The sequence below is a fragment of the Agelaius phoeniceus genome, chromosome 4 (genome assembly GCF_051311805.1).
Source record: "Agelaius phoeniceus isolate bAgePho1 chromosome 4, bAgePho1.hap1, whole genome shotgun sequence".
NCBI classification, from domain to species: domain Eukaryota; kingdom Metazoa; phylum Chordata; class Aves; order Passeriformes; family Icteridae; genus Agelaius; species Agelaius phoeniceus.
The window spans coordinates 63,728,913-63,745,711 of NC_135268.1; the positions used below are offsets into that span (position 1 = coordinate 63,728,913).

The window sequence follows — 16,799 nt, forward strand, 5'->3', positions numbered from 1 at the left end:
ACAATCAGCACACAGGAAAGCACTTACACCACCAACAAACATGAGGAAATGCCAGACTTGGCTTTCAGCTGCAATCCGCAGCAGGTGCCTGACCCAGGTCACTCGCTGTCCTAACCGGGAGCTCGTTCTCCCTCTCTGTTTGCAGCAGGCTCCCTTTGGCTCGCTGCGAGGATGTGGTATGATTAAGCATGTTGACATACAGAGTCACCACATAATTGTAGCTATTCAGCCTCTCCCTGTTGTTGTGGTAGAGCGTATATTTAGCACTACAGTTACCCTCACAAACGAAACACACAACCACCTCCCACAGTCCCCTCTCCTCTGTGCACAACCCTGCATTTGCCTTAAGGACTGTAATATTTTGCAATCGGCTGTGCTCTGAAGTAACCACCCCCCGCCGACACTCAACGCAGATGAATGCTGAATCGCTAAAAAATACAGTTCCAAGTCAAATCCTGAATGTATCACAGGATAAATTAGTTTTGTATTGCCCTGGGCAACTGGATTCCTCCGGGCGGCAATCCTAGCCTGGGCTCCGTGGCACATCCCTAATATCCACCTTCTCTACCGCGACAATATCTCGCCCAGCAGAAAAGGCCGGTTTTTAACCCAAATATCCCCGTCTGAAAAGCTGTGTGCTCCCACCCGGGATGCCGGGGCACCAGCTGATGCCGCCCGCACCGCGCCTCGGCTGCGGGGCCGCGCAGAGACGCCCGAGCCGCTGGGTACCGGCAGGGGATGGAGCCAGGGCGGCCCGGCCGCGGCCGCCCCAGCCCGTCCTGCGGGCTCCGGCCGGGGCTGCGGGGAACGCCCGGGGCTGCGGGCTCCGGCCGGGGCTGCGGGGAATGCCCGGGGCGGGGGCGGCTCCGCCGGAGCCCCGCGCTGGGTCCGCAGCCCCTCCCGCCCGACAGCGCCCGAGGCTCCGGCAGCGCCCGAGGCTGCGGCAGCTCCCCCCGCCACAGGCGCACACACAGATTCTCGTATTTTCGGGTGGTTTTAGGTGAGCAATTTTTATCCGGCTGCCGCTGCCCGCACCCCGCGCTGCAACGAGACGGACCCGAGGAGGGCAGCGGCAAAGATGCCCCGAAACACCGGGGGTCCCGGCCGCCCCCCGCGCCCGCCTACCTGTGCCGGTGCTCATGGCGCTCCCGCCGCCGCCGCCGCCGTCACCGCGCCCCGCAGGCGGCTCCGTCCCCGTCCCCGTCCCCGTCCCCGCCCGCCGCGCAGCGGGGCCGCGCCGCGCTCCGCCCCCGCCGCCAGGTGCCGGCACCCGCAGCCGCGGCTCCGCTCGGTTCGGCACGGCTCGGCTCGGCTCGGCTCGGCACGGCGGCACCTTGGGAAGTGTAGGCAGCCCCGCGGACTACATCCCCCTCCGTGCCTTGCTGCGGCCGGGGGCGGCTCCGGCCCCGCCGCTGCTGCGGGCAGAGCTACTGCAGCACCCCCGCCCCGCAGAAACTTCTGCCCAGCTCTCGGCCCCAGTCGCAGCCCGCTCCCACCTGCCGGCCGCCGCCGCCGCCCCGCCCGGTCTCCCTCGCCCTGCGGCTGAGATCTTCCTCTGCATTTTCCTGTCCCGCTGGTGCTGGGCTCGTACGATGGCCGGGCAAAGCCAGGAGGTGCACAGGTGCTCCGGGATGTCCCCGAAGCGCCGGGCAGCGACCATGAAGATGCTTGCGCTGTTCCCCGGCGCAGCCCAGGCTCCCAGGCAGCGCTGCACCGCACGGAAGGTGTTGGCAGCAGGTCTGGGCGTTCAGCAGGGTAAAGCAATGCTTTCTGGATCAGGTGAACTTTCACTGATCCTTTGGATTTGAGAGTACAAGCTCACACAATTACTATTAAAGCCATTTGTTTATTAAATACCGATTTAGTCAGTATTTCATCCATCTGAAAAATCTATTTTATTTCTGTGAGAATTAATGGGATTTTTTTTAAGAAACAAACATCTGTTTTAACAAATACAAAAGCAGCCAGCGTGGTTGCATAAGCGTGCTGTACTGCACAGCTGCTCTGATGCTGATTTCAGACTGTGCTCAGGGCAGCTTGGGGTTACAGTAACAGCATGAGGAAATAGGGATGTGAAGACTTGCTTTGCATTAATATCAGTCTGCTCTTTTCCACTGACAGTTGCCTAAAAGTTATAACTTAATTAACAGTTGTAAGCATAAAACCTACACAGCTTTCCCAGCCTCCACCTGAAACTGAAGAGATGAGCTCTGTAGCAGTGCTTACACATCACACTTTGATAAAGAATCATGGTCCTTGGCCCTGTGTAAGAATGGCAGTACCTTATGGCTCTCATGGCATTTGTCTGATGTGGATGGACAGAATCACTGCCATCAGGAAGAATGTGGACCTGCAATCTGAACAGCCATATGATCAGACAATCCAAACAAGTAACATCCCATTCCTGACAGCCACCATCAGTGGGTATCTGCTGAGGGGATTTCCTGAGCCAGATGTGTGTTGTTTGTTTAGAAGAACCTTCTGTGGATTTTCTTCTGTTGTCTTGTCCAGTTGTAGCTTGAACCCAGGCACGCCTCAAACAACTACAGCCTCCTGTGCAGGGAATTCCACAGCTGACCTGTCTGTTGTGAAGAACTATCTGCTGTTGTTTTGAACCTGCTGTTTGCTATTTTTACTTGATACCTGCTCATTCTTGTAATAAAAGAGATAGCAAACATTTCCCTGTTCACTTTCTCTGTGAGTATATTTCTCCACTTCTGAGTTTACACTGCTCCATCAGATTTCACCCTTCACTCCTACTCTAGTTAGTCATTCCTTAAAATGGGTGACTTGCAACTTCAGTACCATGCTGCTGTCACTTTCTGTCATTTGTTCTGGAGTTTTATTGTTTGATTACCAACTTTGGTTTTAATCATGAAGTGTCTTTGCATATAATAATCATCATGAGTTCAAGGCAATCTCTGAGTGATGTCAGTAACCCTGTGGCTATGCATAAGTGTTGCTTTAAAAGCTAAATTAGACAGAACTCTTGTCTTGGATGTGGTGGGTGTACAATCCGTATTGGAGGCAATGAAGAGGAAACAGCCTTGGGCTTGAAGGCTGCTAAAAGACAGTTTGACTCTTCTGCTGGGTGGCAAAAGGAGAATGCATACTAAAGCCTTTCATAATTCATTGCAGTGGGAACCCCAGGGCCACAAGAAGTTTTGGAAAATTTTCCTACAAGTCATAGAGACAACTTAAAGGTCAAGGTTACTACACAAATGCTCAAAGTGCCCTCACAGAGCCAGATCTTAGGGAACACTGAGAAACAGGCCATGGATTTCAAATTTCCCCCTGTTTAGGGTAATGCCACCTGCCACAAGCTTAATTAAAAGCTTCTGTGAACCCCTGGAAAAATCACGGTCTGCTTCTGATAAGATCCCCTTACTCCAGCCAGTGAATAAGGGAGTAATCAGCACTTAAAAGGTCCACTGTCTAAAAAAGACATTTCCCAAGCTTATCCAGAAAAAACCCTGCTTCAATGACTTTTGGAGGTAGTTCAGTATCATGGATGACACAGATGACAAAAGCATTACGTGGGAAGAGGTCACAGTTCAGTGCATGAGTGGTCTATGGCAAAAAGAGTTGCCAGAGTTTATTCTGAATTCTGTTGGATTTGATGTTATCCTTGCTCTCCAGAAAAAAATTATCTTCTTCTCTGATAAGCTGGCCTGGAAAGGGTTGATAGCAAAAGTATGGTGAAATTGTTGGTTTCACAGTCAAAGTGAAACCATCCAGGAAGGGTTGCCAAGAAGGCTTATACTAAACAATTTGAACGGAGCACCAAGTCACAGAATAAACAGCAGAATAAATTAAGAATAAATGAATATTACAGTGCCCCAAAGAGTGTATCTGCCCATTCTCAGGACAATGATCTGTCCTGAGAATGGGCAGATACACTCTTTGGGGCACTGTAATATTCAGCCTCTTGTTACCAATCTCAGCCTAGTAGGCAGTCATCTCCTGATTTTCATTTTTGAGAGCAATCAGCTTGTGCAGCTATGATGAAGAAGACTGAAAAGTCAGCCTTTGACCTGTCAGCACTTTGCATTATTTCTGTCATTACTGGGAATTCAATTGGCACCTGACAAACCTGATGATCCTGTCTCTTCCTTCACATCCTCAGTGTCACCCTTAATTCTTCTAAGAACATTAATTTTGAAAATGCTTGAAAAATGCTATGCAAGACAAATTTACTTTCTAGCACAGAAGTGTTTTCTAAAATTTCTCCACCAGTATTATTTGGACAACGTTATGGAAGAACTTTACATTTTACTGTCCATGTGCATTTAAACTCTGTGTCTTTCTTAAGTACATCTTTGTGTCTGGCTCTATTGCATTAGCTGTATCAGGAAAGTAAAATCTTCATTATCTACTGAATTTGTGACCATCCCAGTTATCAGAAATGCATCCTCCTCACATAAGGGAATATATATTTATGTATCTTCCCTCGAGTAAGGGAATATGTTTTCATGTAAAGAAAAAAAAGAATGAGCGCTGTAAATGCAAAGAAAAAATTCAATATTGTGTGTCTTCTGTTAAAAAAGGTCCAGCTGAAGCAAGAAAAAAGGATTGTTTCTAATATTTCTGAAGTTTCCAACTTCAGGGTGGTCATGGTCTTCCAGGACAATAAAATTATTGCTTTTATTTGATTATTTGTCTGAAAGTTTTTTAGGTCATTGCCCTATGAGAGGGGTCATATTTTAAAAGTACCTCAATGACAGAGGGTCCAGCAAGAGAGAGAGAGGGGAATTAAAACTTCTGCACTAGGAAGGAAGCAGAACTTTTATGTCTTCCAAAAAACCCCAACAAAACAAACCAACCCAAATAAACAAACCAACCAACCTTCAACAACAAACAAACAAAGCAAAAAAAAAAAAAAAAAAACCAAACAAAACCAAGCCTATGAAAAAAGCCATTATCTATCCAATTGCCAGAAGTGATTTACATGCTAATCCAGGCAGTAGGAAACTACAAATCCAAGCAGCTGTTTAACCTGGTTAAATTTTCCCTTGGCTTTATGTTCAAAGCTGACACAGTATCATGAGATTTTCAGGTCAAATACCACCAACTTGGAGTGAAACCTAAAAGAACAGTTGCTTTGTGCCAGCTATGCTATTGGTTGTTGAAACCCTTCTGAAGTTGCCCTAAATAGATCTCTCATGGAAAAAAAAAATCAGAGAAAAATTGCATAAATTAGACTTGCTTTTGTGAATCTTACTGTGCAGCTCTGTATTTCATGCTATTAAGTTCTATTGTATAATCCTGAAAACTGAATTTAAGCTCCTAAGAATCTACGGTAATTTTTACCTTTTTACCTGAGATCTGCTTTATAGGCTGATTTTCAATCTAAACTGCTGTCTAATCTAAGCTGCTGTCTTTTGACAGGTGTTAAATCTTCTGGAAGACAAAAGAAATCTTGCAATTTACAGTAATGTATTTTGAAGTGCTTATGTTTTAAATGACAAATTATCCTTCAATCGTGTTCTATAAATTTACAGAAATGTTATTTTCCTATTAATTCAAAAATAGAAATTCTTTTGTATCACAGAATATGAAGAACCTGACATGACATGCTGTCATGACCCCTCTTTTGTTTTTTACTGATTCTGTTTTGCGTGACAAAAGCTCCCTAAACATCTCTGTTGAAAACATTCCTACTTTTATTTTTCTGGTGTCATATATCTCTTAGGAATTCAGGGCTGGGCTATTTTGCCTAGGTTGCAGTCCTTCTGTAATTTTATGACTAATTCCATACCAAGTTATGAGCTTTTTGACATTAAAATTACTATATCACAGAATTACTGGTACTGGGGCAGCTGCCAAAATAAGCCACCCTTGTGTTTGCAGCCAGGGACAGCAGTTACCTCTCCACCACCTTGCTCTGTTTGCTGTGTTGGAATGACATTGGTAGTAAATAAAATATAAGGCAAGCTTGAAGTTCCAGAAGAGTAACAAACTGGGATCTTAAAATGAGATTCTGGGTATGGGAATAAATTTCCAGCTACTCACTGAGGCAGGAGCACACGTGTTTATAAATAATGAATTATTGTGAAGCAGCAGTAATGAAATAATAACATGGCACTATATTAAGATGTCTGAGTTGCACTATGAAGATGTCAGCAATAACTTTTATACAAAGCTCCTCTCACACCATGGGAAGAATATAAACCCTGCATCAGCAGCTATAACTTGATATCCATTTCAAACCTAAATGCATTATGATCAGTAGGTCAAATAAAACTCCCAGGCAAACTTTGAAAACAGCAAGCATGAAATAACATCAAAGGGAGCAATGGCTGAGGATGAAAGGAATCTTTGTTACAGTGAGACAATCAAAGACTGTTCTCTCATGTCAGCAGTCAGCTTTTGGAAAGTTGGTCAGAACAAATAAATTTTGGTATTGCAGGCTGCTGCACGTGGCAGGAAGTCTAGCAGGTAATGATGAGCATCCATATAGAATTCATACACAAGGATGACAAACTCCAAGGTCACAGCAATGAAATGGACAGAAATACAAATGCAAAGGGTTTGGGGAAGAGCCAAAACAAAGCATGAATAATATAAAAGTCACTACACTGGCAAAAAACATTGGCAAAAATTTTAATTTTAATTTGGGAATGGGAGGTGGAACTTGCAAGGATTTCAGTGCCATGTCACACAGTGTGTGTAACCACTGAAATCAACACTTAAAACAGTCAACATGTAAATAATGTTGTGCTTTCTGTAGTAAACAAGAAGGATAATGAGGTCCCTTTTGTTGCAGAGAGGTTAACACTTATTAAGTATATTGTTATCCCTTGCAAATGTGACTCCTTGGAAAACCACTCTTTATGTGAAGCTGCAGCTTCTCCCTTGGAGTAGATGATATTGCAATTCATGGCCCTTATTCAATTTAACTCTGTTTTGCACCCTAGGCTGATTTCCCATTCCTTATCCTACACTGCATAGCTAACACTGCTCTTATGTAAAAAAACCCCATCCAACACAGCCTCATGCCAGCAGAATAAAAACCCTTCTGAGCTGATGAAATTCTCGTGTAGCGCCGTCTGTAACTGAGGCTTTGCCTGGGAAGATGTGTGACAGTTTGCAGGAACTTCCAGCCCACTCTGGCAGTGAACATCCCTGAGACATCAGCCCCTAGGAAAGTGCAGCTGTGATTGATTCTTCTCTCTGTGTCCTCAGCTGCAACAAAGCCACCCTGGACTAGCTGTGTTGCTTCCCAGGCTTCACTAGGGGAAGGTCTCAGCCTGTGTGAAATGGCCTGGACCAAGCCTACCTAAATGAGGACTTAAAGTTTACATGGGGATTGTGGATGATGTACGCACAGATGTCAACTGGAAAAAAAAAAAGAAGGAATGGAAACAATACTTTTATTTCAAATGTGGGAAAAAGTGGAAAAAATATCACTGAATGTAATTAATGGACATGAGATGTGCTGTGCATTTAATGGAGTGAGTCCAAAATAGGTTCGTGTTTATTAAAATTTTTGTGTTTAGCTGCATAGCCTTAAACTTAGGAATCTTTTTATACCATCCCCCCACACAGTCACACCTTAACACCATTATTGTCTGTGGTGGCTGGTGCAAGTACAGTTGATTTAATCAAAAGTCCATAAATGAAATTGAAAGAAGGTTCCAAGGCCAAATTCCAGACAGGAACCATCTAGAGTTTTCATGATTTTCAGATATGTATTGACAAAAGTTCCACTCTTTCAGATTTTCCCTGATAAATAGAAATCTTTCCTCATATTTCTTAAGACTGAGGGTTGAACTATACCTTTTAAAGATTTTATTCTTCTTATAAGATGTATGACCTCAAGCATACAAGGCTGGATACTTAAGCAGAAAATGTTGTGCTTGTTATGTTTATAAGCACCTTTTAATATACTTAGTTCTGGTACTTGTGGCCAAATGGTCTAAAAGGATAAATGTGAGAGGAAAGTTGCTACTAGAAATTATAACTTAGATCTACAGACAAAGCTGCAAAAAAATGGAGGTGTAAATTCTTCTTCAGGTCTCAACTAGAGGGCAGCAGTAATTTGGAAAAATTCCAATTATTTTGCTAGTTCCATGTGAAGACAGATTTTATAGTTGCTTGTTGAAGTCAAAAGTATCACTATAGGATTTTCTCTACAGTGGACATTTTGGTGGCTGGAAATGGTAATCCCAAACTATAGGAAGACAGTATTTTTGGGCTACCTTGGTCAAAGGGGAAACTACTGACAGTAAACCAAGTTGCACTTAGTGAATGGAACAGAGCTTATAGGATGATGAATTGAAATTCTGTGATTGTTTCTATCCTGATGGCTCTCTGTTGGTTTTAGTCCTCCAGATATTCCTTCAGGCATGTTCTTCCACAGAGCATTAGGAAAGCCAAAAGAAAGATTTCATTTCTACTGAATCCATATCGAAATATCTTTTCTCCAATTTTTGAATGTCTAAGAAGTCAAAAGTTCCTTTCTCAATGCCAAAACTAGCTCAGGAGATATCTGTATTCCACATATATTCAGGCTCCTATAAATAAATTTCCATGGCCCTGCACTTTTTAGCACTAAGCAGAATCACCAAACAGATGGATAAAATTTCAGTTCTGCAAATTAAGTGTTTCAGTGTATGGTTAAGGATTGTAAGTGCTTCTTTCTTCAAAGTCTTTTTATCCATCCCAGAAGTGCTCTGGCATGCTAGTAAAGAAAAGAGTTGAATATGTACATAGAAATATAAAAATACATTTCAAATAGTACACATTTATGCAAATCCTAGGAAGGGAGAAGGAATTGAAGCAGAACTAAATATTCATTGCTGCTGCTCCTCCCCCTTCTTTTTTAAGATCAAGGAGCTGTAGCTTTCTACTCCACTCCTCAGAATAAACACTTTTAGATATACTGACATAGTTTTCTCTGCTTTAAAGGGCAGCAGAAAAGCTGTGACAACCTCAGCAAGAAATCTTATTCCAGGAAAAAGCCTTGAGCGCTGCCTTTTTCTAAATGTTTAACGTGGGACTAGATGCTCTTGAAGGATGCTCTTGAAGGTCTCTTCCAACCTTGCTGGACATGTGACCCTGTGAAAAGAGTCCTCTGAAGGAAAAGAGATAACAAATAATCTCTACTCAATATATGATTGTGATATATAATTATTTGCTGGCTGCCTCTGAGAAGGTTTCCTTAAGAATAAGGAAACTACCTGCAAACTTCAGGCAGCTGAAAATAGTTAACCTTTAATTAAAAATCCCTTCACCTAATTATAAAAGGAAGTACCTGGTTTTTTTTCAGTTCCCCTGTAATGCTGTGAAAGGTGAGGATTTAGCCTGTCAAGGGGAAAAAAAAAAACTTTTTAAAAAAAGGACGTTCTGTGGGAGTTTAAGTGTAAAGTGTCTGGAGTACTGATTTTTTTCCCCTCCTTTTAATAATTAGAGGTTTTTAGATGAACAGAATTATTGTTTCCTTGTCAACAAATATTTCTGAATTTCTTTATCCTTGCATATTTTAGAGGCTCTATTTGCTAAGTGGTTTGTTAATTCCAGTAGATAAGAGGAATTAAATTCTACTTGAAGATGAAAGCAAAATAGGGAAAGCTCATTTCCTATGCTGAAGCTTGTGAATATGAACTCTCAGTGTGTTGGGTTTGGGGTGATTGAGAAGTAATGTGCTTTCTGTGCTGCACAGGACTCCAAAGTTTGTGCTTGATTTAGGGAGGCTGTTATTCCTATGGGGCAGAAAATAAATCCTGCTCAGCCATAAAATACAGAAATGAAATGGTTAATCTAAGGATTAGTGATTCTAAGTGATAAGTGATAATCACAATTTTTATTCTGAGCTGATGAGACTCTTCTAGAAGTTTTCTCCTTCTCTGCTGTTGGAAGGCCTATGACCCATGCCATGGCTGATATGGAAATGTGAATCCAACCATGACTGGATCCCCTTTTGCCTGCTGAGATTTCAATATGGGCTTCCTTGGTTAGGAGTGTGTTGGATTTTTGGTCTGCAGATAAAAGTGTTTTCAAGAGAGTAGCAGTGGCACTTAGGAGGAAGCTCTGTCAGATGTGTACCGTGGCCCTTCTTGTGCTCAGGAATAACAAGCTGAGTAACATCTATTATTCGTATTTTAATTAATTAATTTAACATTATATATATATTAAGATAATATATAGTAAATATTATATTAAATAATATAAACATAACGTTTAATATAATATCAATTAATTTAATATTCTATAATATTAATTTAATATAAATTTAATATTACCATTAGCAGCATTACCTACCAATATTACTGTAGGCCATTATTTGGTGGGCTGTGTAAATAGCTCAGGAGCTGTGGAAGTGCTGTCACAGCTGGATGCTTTGACTCAGCATTTTCCTGCAGACCAGAAGGCGACAGTGTTTCCGTACAGATGGGTGACAGGGTGTTTTTCTGTTCATGTTTTCTGTTTTTCCTTTCTGAACCTGGCTGTGGAGCTGGGATGGTGTTTTGTCAAGATTTGGGGGGGAAGCTATCTGGTCTTCAAGCAGGCAGATGCAAAGATGACAGGAGATCAGCAGAAAGCACTTTAGCTAGTTCTGTTCTATATGCAGTTAGAGATAACATATATGTTGTTAGAGATAACATATATATGCTGTGGAGTGATAACATGCTAATCAAAAGGAAACATATGGCCAAACCTGCTTCTGTGGAAGTTGTGTGTAATCACAGCATGCACATAACACAACTAATATCCATGCATGCTGATAATCTGGCTAGAATTAATATCATTAGGTAAGTTTGCTAAAATGTCACCACTGTGAGTTAGTACTTCAAGCTGAATGTTTTTCACATCTAGGGGCTCAATTGATATTTTTTTTTTAACTTTGCAATACAGATTATATAATATTACATTTTTTTAAATAGGTGTAACTCAATTACTAGTTGAAAGAGGAACCAACAGAGAGTAATTTAGCCAAGACAGCAGCCAGTATTGTGCGTGATTTCAAATTTGCCATGCTAGATGTAAATAGTGGAGAATGCCAGTGTCAGCAAAACATGGAACAAACAGGACTTTTTTATGATGGGTTCCAGCAAGGGACAATATACTTATTACCTTTTATGGGACTTGAGATTAAAGAAATCAGGTAGAAATTTAGTAAAATCTGTAGCAATATCCCTTCTCACCTAAATCTGATATTTCTGTCACTTGCCAGTGAATAATCAAATGAGTTATGCCTCAATATTTTTACAAGTTAGAGCTATTCCTTTGGCAGTGGACTGTTCCTTCACAGGTATTTCCCCAGCTGTGATGGAATAAGAATCATACTGGAAGGTATAAGTCAGCCTTAAAATTAAAATGTGGTGTTTTCCTTAAAACAAGCTGCTGAAGTGAAAAAATGGTCAGACAAACATGCAGCTGCAGAAGGGCAGACAAACAGGATGATGAAAAGCAATGCCTGAGAGAGACAATTAGAGGAAGTGTTTTGTATCAACACCCAATGTCCTCCCCAGCCTCCTGTCAGCTTCTTTTAATAATTCTGAAGAGATCAGGGACAACCCAACATAAACAAGACCATCAAGTCTTCATGTAATTTTATTAGTTAAAGAATTGACTAGAAGAAACAACTTTGAAGCCTATTTTTAGCAAAAGGAAACCTGAAACAGGTAGCACAATTCACAGTAATTAGAATGTATAAGGGATATGATTACTAATGTGGAAACCAATCTGTGCTACCTCTGTTTTTTTCCTGTTTGCTGCAATATATTGGTCTCTGGAGTTATTTCATGAGAGCAGCTGTCCAATAAGGTTATTCACCTAAAGATTTGCCATGCAGATTAGTACTGTTCCAACAAGACAATAGGAAGTACAGGGCTAACTTTTGATGTCATTACCTTAAAACTGAAAACTTTGTTTTTCTTATTTCCACCTAAACTAAATGTCTGTATGCCAATCACCAAGAATTGAAGTATGGCTGTGGTGGGATGAAATACATGGAACATGACTTCAGAGAAAATCACAGAGGAAGCTGAAGATTTCTAATCTAGTTGAAGATTGCAGGGAGGAGTTGGCTAAGACAAATTTTAAAGGTCCCTTCTAACCTAAACTATTTTAGATAATATGGGAAAGGGAGCTAAGGAGCCTGGAGTTCAGTTGGTGCTATTTTTTGTGTTTCTTGAAGTGAGTTGCATCTCTCCTAATTTCAGTACTCTAAAAAAAGAGTTAGTTGTATCTTTTAAGATCTTAGGGACATACTAATCAGTGGCAGGTTCTACAATGATTGAGACTCAGAAATAGAGACTGAAAGATTATTATCCCTTAGGAAAAAATATAGGCTTAGATGACTCTTGGAGGTTTTTTTTCAAAACTACTTTGAATCATATAAAAAAAGAGGAATACCAGTGAAGAACTGATGTAATAAAATGTAACCAAATATTATCTTTAAATATACGTATAAAATAAATGTGATGAGAAGACTTGGACATGTATGAAACTCATGGAAAATTAATCTGTAAAGTGGTGACAGAAATGTGGTATTTCATGCTGTTGGCATAGTTACTACATAAATTAATTACTCCTGAAGTGGTATGCTTTGTGTACTGCATTATAGTGCAATATCAAATTAATTCCTTCTGGAATGATTGGTTGGTTGTGATGTACACAATCACTTGAGTACCTTCCAAATGCATAATTTCTGGGAAGATGGAGAGTTCCCAAGCACACTGCAGGAACAGACTGCCCCATCAGTGTGAAGTAGCATTTCTAATTCCTGTTTACGTGGGGTGATGGGATGAAGTAAGGTAAATGAGAGCATGATTTATAATTAATACCTGATTTCTAATGTTTAAAAACAACTCTCAAGTGCATGTTCCTTGAGATGGACTGGCAGGAGTCATAACTAAGGTCTCAAAGGCATCTGAAGGGTCTGGTTTTTTATTCCTGCTGGCAAGAGCTGTAGGAGGGCAACAGTGCAGTGGGAACAGCCCATCACCTTGAGCCCACTGCCTTTGTGGGTCATTCAGGACATGGCACATGGATCAGCCTTGTTACACAGAAGATAAACTCTGTGTGCATTCCACAACAGTCTTGCTCAACTCCCCAAACTGAGATTTTATGCTGCATAGATCTGCTAAATAATAGACTTCTGCATTTAAACCTGAGTATATTGGTGTAAATATTTTGTCAAACAATTTTTCATCAGAGTGTTTTGCAGCTGTAATGATAGCAAGAAATCTAATTTTGCAATCAAAAGCAAAAGGGTGACAAAGTCCTGTACTTTATCTGAAGGACTGTTTGTAACTTTTTCTGAACAATGCTTTTTTTAAGACAATGCCCTGGATGAATCCCTTGGAGATTTTAGCCACCAATGCAAAATGCCACAATAAATTATTGCTTTGAAAAGCTGGAGTGTGTGAATGAACCTTCCAGCACCCTGGATACATTTCTGCTTTGCATAATGAACTTTAGTAGCTCAACTCCTTTCTCAGGAATGTTTCTTTCTTTGAAAAAAAAAAGTTTTGGAATTAACAGTATTGGTTAATGGACAACTTTCTGTACTGGCCACATCCAAGCCAGGCTGTGCAATCAACAGGAAAGATAAGGAGGTCAAACAGGAAGAGCTGTGCTGGAGTCAGTTTTGAGCAGAGCTGAGGAAGGCAGGGATCTGCCTGCTCTTTACCAGCATGTTACAGTGGATCAGACCTGGAAAAGGTAGGGGAAGTTCTGGGCTCTGTGTCTACATCTCCCTCTTTTGCTCTGCTTTAGGTACTTGTGTTCTGGAATTTGACTGTTTTATTGTCAATGTGTTGGAATTGCAGCCAGTTCAATGGGTAATTTTGGTAGTGTTCTGTTCCTCGGTGTGCCCATAATGAAATCACTGGAAAATATGTGTAAATGTGATCTGTCACAGTTAGGAGAACCTGCTGGGATTTCTGTGCTGCTCTGTTTCCCTCTTCTAGGTAGCGTGGTGTCAGCTGGGCTGTGATTCAGTAGCAACAGCTCCTACTTTATTTCTCTGCATTATCTGCCACAGGCCAAGTTCTGTCACATCTAGCACTCAGAATGAAGTACTGAGATTCACAGATGCCTTTTATAGTTTTCTAACAGTGATCTGATTTTTATTTTAAAGCATCTCTAGAGTTTATGCTTATTTTTAAGCAGTTATGAGATTGTGGATTTTATTCTCCAGTTTTCCATATCTAAACTTGGAAATTTTGGTGCTTTTAGAGCTGTGTTGAGGATGGAAAATATATTTCAGTGCTACTGAGATATAAAGAAAATTAATCATAGAGAGGGCTAAAGCTTTTAAAGATATCTGTTGGATCTCTGAAGCTTGCTAGGGCTTTTTTCTTTGTAGACCAGCTGGGAACAATGATACCTATTGCAACATTGTTTACTGAGAATTGCTAACTAAACTCAACTTACTTCTGCAATAAAGGAGCCGATCTTCCATTGTTGGAAAGCACTCAGATTCCTAAGTTTGTTTACCCTGATTATAGATTTGCTTACCTTTGTGTGGAATACATAAAACTGCTGCCTATATGTAACTTAATATGGATTTTTTTTTTTACATTCATCCCTGTGACTGAATTTCATAGAGATCAAGTCTGATTTACTCCCTAAGGAAAAGCTTTGTAATGATCTTGGCTTTAAGATGTTTGTAGCCTAATCCAGAAGATGTGAAATGTTAATTGGAACTGGAAGGAGGAATAAAATAACTACTCTAGTGTCAGTTTGGGAAAATGACCTAGATTAACTTAGGGCAGTACAGCTGCAAGACAGGTCCTTAGTAAGTCATTAGTACATTTTCCTGAGGCTCCTAGAGGGAAGATATGAATGAAAAAAATATTTTCATTCATATGAATGAAAAAATATTATATTGCATACAGGTTTTGGGCAGCTAGTTTGAATAAAGCCCATTTTTGTATACCAGGTCCTAGTCTCAGAAATATATCTTTAGAGGGAGAGAGAGAATTAGTGAATGTTATTGGTTTTCTCCTTCAACACCCTTTAAATGGGAATGAATTGGTGTTCCTGTTATCCACAACACATCTTAAAATAATAAAAAAAAAGGCAGGGGAGAAAAACAACCCTCAGCCTACATGGAAAATCTCAAGCTATATGTTTTTCTTCTGATTAGCTGAGCTTTGAAAACACTCAGCAAAAGGGAAGCAACAACACACAGAAAGGCACGATAAAGGAGGAAAAATAATGTCTCATTTCCCCCTGATGTCCAACAGCTGTTGGACACTGTCCCTTCCTGCCTGCTGTGCCCTGAGATGGGACAAGGAAGGTGGAGTGACCTTCTGAGCTCCACAAGGCTGGACAGGGTGTGGGGCAGCACACAGAGCCCTTGGATGCATTTCCAGTGTCCAGAACACCCAGGGCCATGGGCAGGGAGGGCACCAGGGCACCCAGGGCCATGGGCAGGGAGGGCACCAGGGCACCCAGAGCCATGGGCAGGGAGGGCACCAGGGCACCCAGGAGCACCCAAGGTGCTGAGCTGTCCAGCATCTGCTGCTCCTCCCTCTGCTGCCTTGGAAACTGAGCCTCCCCATGAGCAGCTGGGAGAGCCACATCTTGGCTGCAGGGCTTTTGAGTAGAGCTTGGCTCTGGGTTCAGAGGAAAAGGATGATCAGAAGGTTTTATGGCCAACATCCTGCACCAAATATGAATTTTTGGTGCAAAAATGCCTCAAAAAGCATGAGAAAAATAGTTTTTTCTAAGTTATAAATAAAATGCTTAGCATGCATAGTCTACACCCAAGTGTAGATTGCAAGAACTAGTTAGAGATGACAGAATTTATATGGTGAGTGATCTGTACTCTAGAAGATCTTTAGATCTTACTAAAGATCTTTACTCTTGAAGATCTTAATCTTGTATTTTTTGCCATCAACAAATGGTTAGTTGCTAATATTCCATTATACTTAACTAGCATTGTAGGTTTATGAAGAAATATTTAATAATGAGAGTGACTCAAGCACTGAGCTTTAGTATTCTCTAAAGCTGTTTTATACTAGATGAATGTTTCTCTCTGGTTCTCTGCCATTAAATCTGCTTTAATTTGTGGTGGAACAATTTTAATAACTGAGAAAGCATCAGCATAATAAATAGGATAATTGTACTGTAGCTTTGCTTATGTGTCTTGGGGTACTTACATGATAGTTAAAGGCAAATAATAAAAGTACAGGGATTTAATGTAAATTTCTATGAAGTCTTTGTCACTTGGGACCAAATTTGTGTCAGTTAGGATACATTTAGATGCCAGATAAACATTCAAAAGGGCCTAGGTAGACAAGGGGCCTAGTTATGGGAAAGTTTACTATTTTGTTCTCAGTACTTACACAAAGCCACATGGGTTGACATTTGGTGGTAAGGCAAAAATGGAAAAGAAATCTGTAGAAGAGAACATGACTGCTAAAAATGTTTAGGGTTAGAGTTTTTCTTGTGTGCATCTTGGAAAAACCCAGAGGAAACAGACATATGGACATACCTGTTTGCTTTTCTTTCACTCATTCTGATTTTTTTTGCTTGGCTTTGGCTCTATGACTGAATCTTCTTAAACAGATTATATCCATTTTTATTTGTTCAGATGTCCTCTTGTAGCACCAAGGTTTCTAAGTTCATTCACAGGCCTGCATATATGTTACTCTTACCAACAGAAGCTGATGAAGAAGAGATGAAAAATTTTATCAGTATCTCTTCTCCAGTTCAACTGAATTCTAATAATTCCAGTTAGAGTATGTTTTCTTCCTAAATTTTATGCAGGATGATATTTTTGTTTGTAGATAGGAACTTATGGAAAAAAATGAATAATCTGAACACTGCATTTCATTTCT

At 41.0% G+C, this 16,799-nt stretch overlaps 1 protein-coding gene across 6 annotated transcripts in view; it reads right to left on the reverse strand.

The window, feature by feature from the left end:
* ABLIM2 (actin binding LIM protein family member 2) overlaps positions 1–1,355 on the reverse strand; it is a 131,942-nt gene extending 130,587 nt beyond the window's left edge. For 5 of the 6 annotated variants that reach the window (XM_077177759.1, XM_077177757.1, XM_077177754.1 and 2 more), the window contains exon 1: positions 1,126–1,273. In XM_077177759.1, the coding sequence (XP_077033874.1) occupies positions 1,126–1,141 (16 nt within the window). In that variant the 5' untranslated portion in view covers positions 1,142–1,273. Of the gene's footprint in view, positions 1–1,125 lie in introns of all 6 variants that reach the window. The other variant, XM_077177760.1, reaches the window with a different exon arrangement.
* Between the last annotated feature and the right edge of the window lie 15,444 nt (positions 1,356–16,799).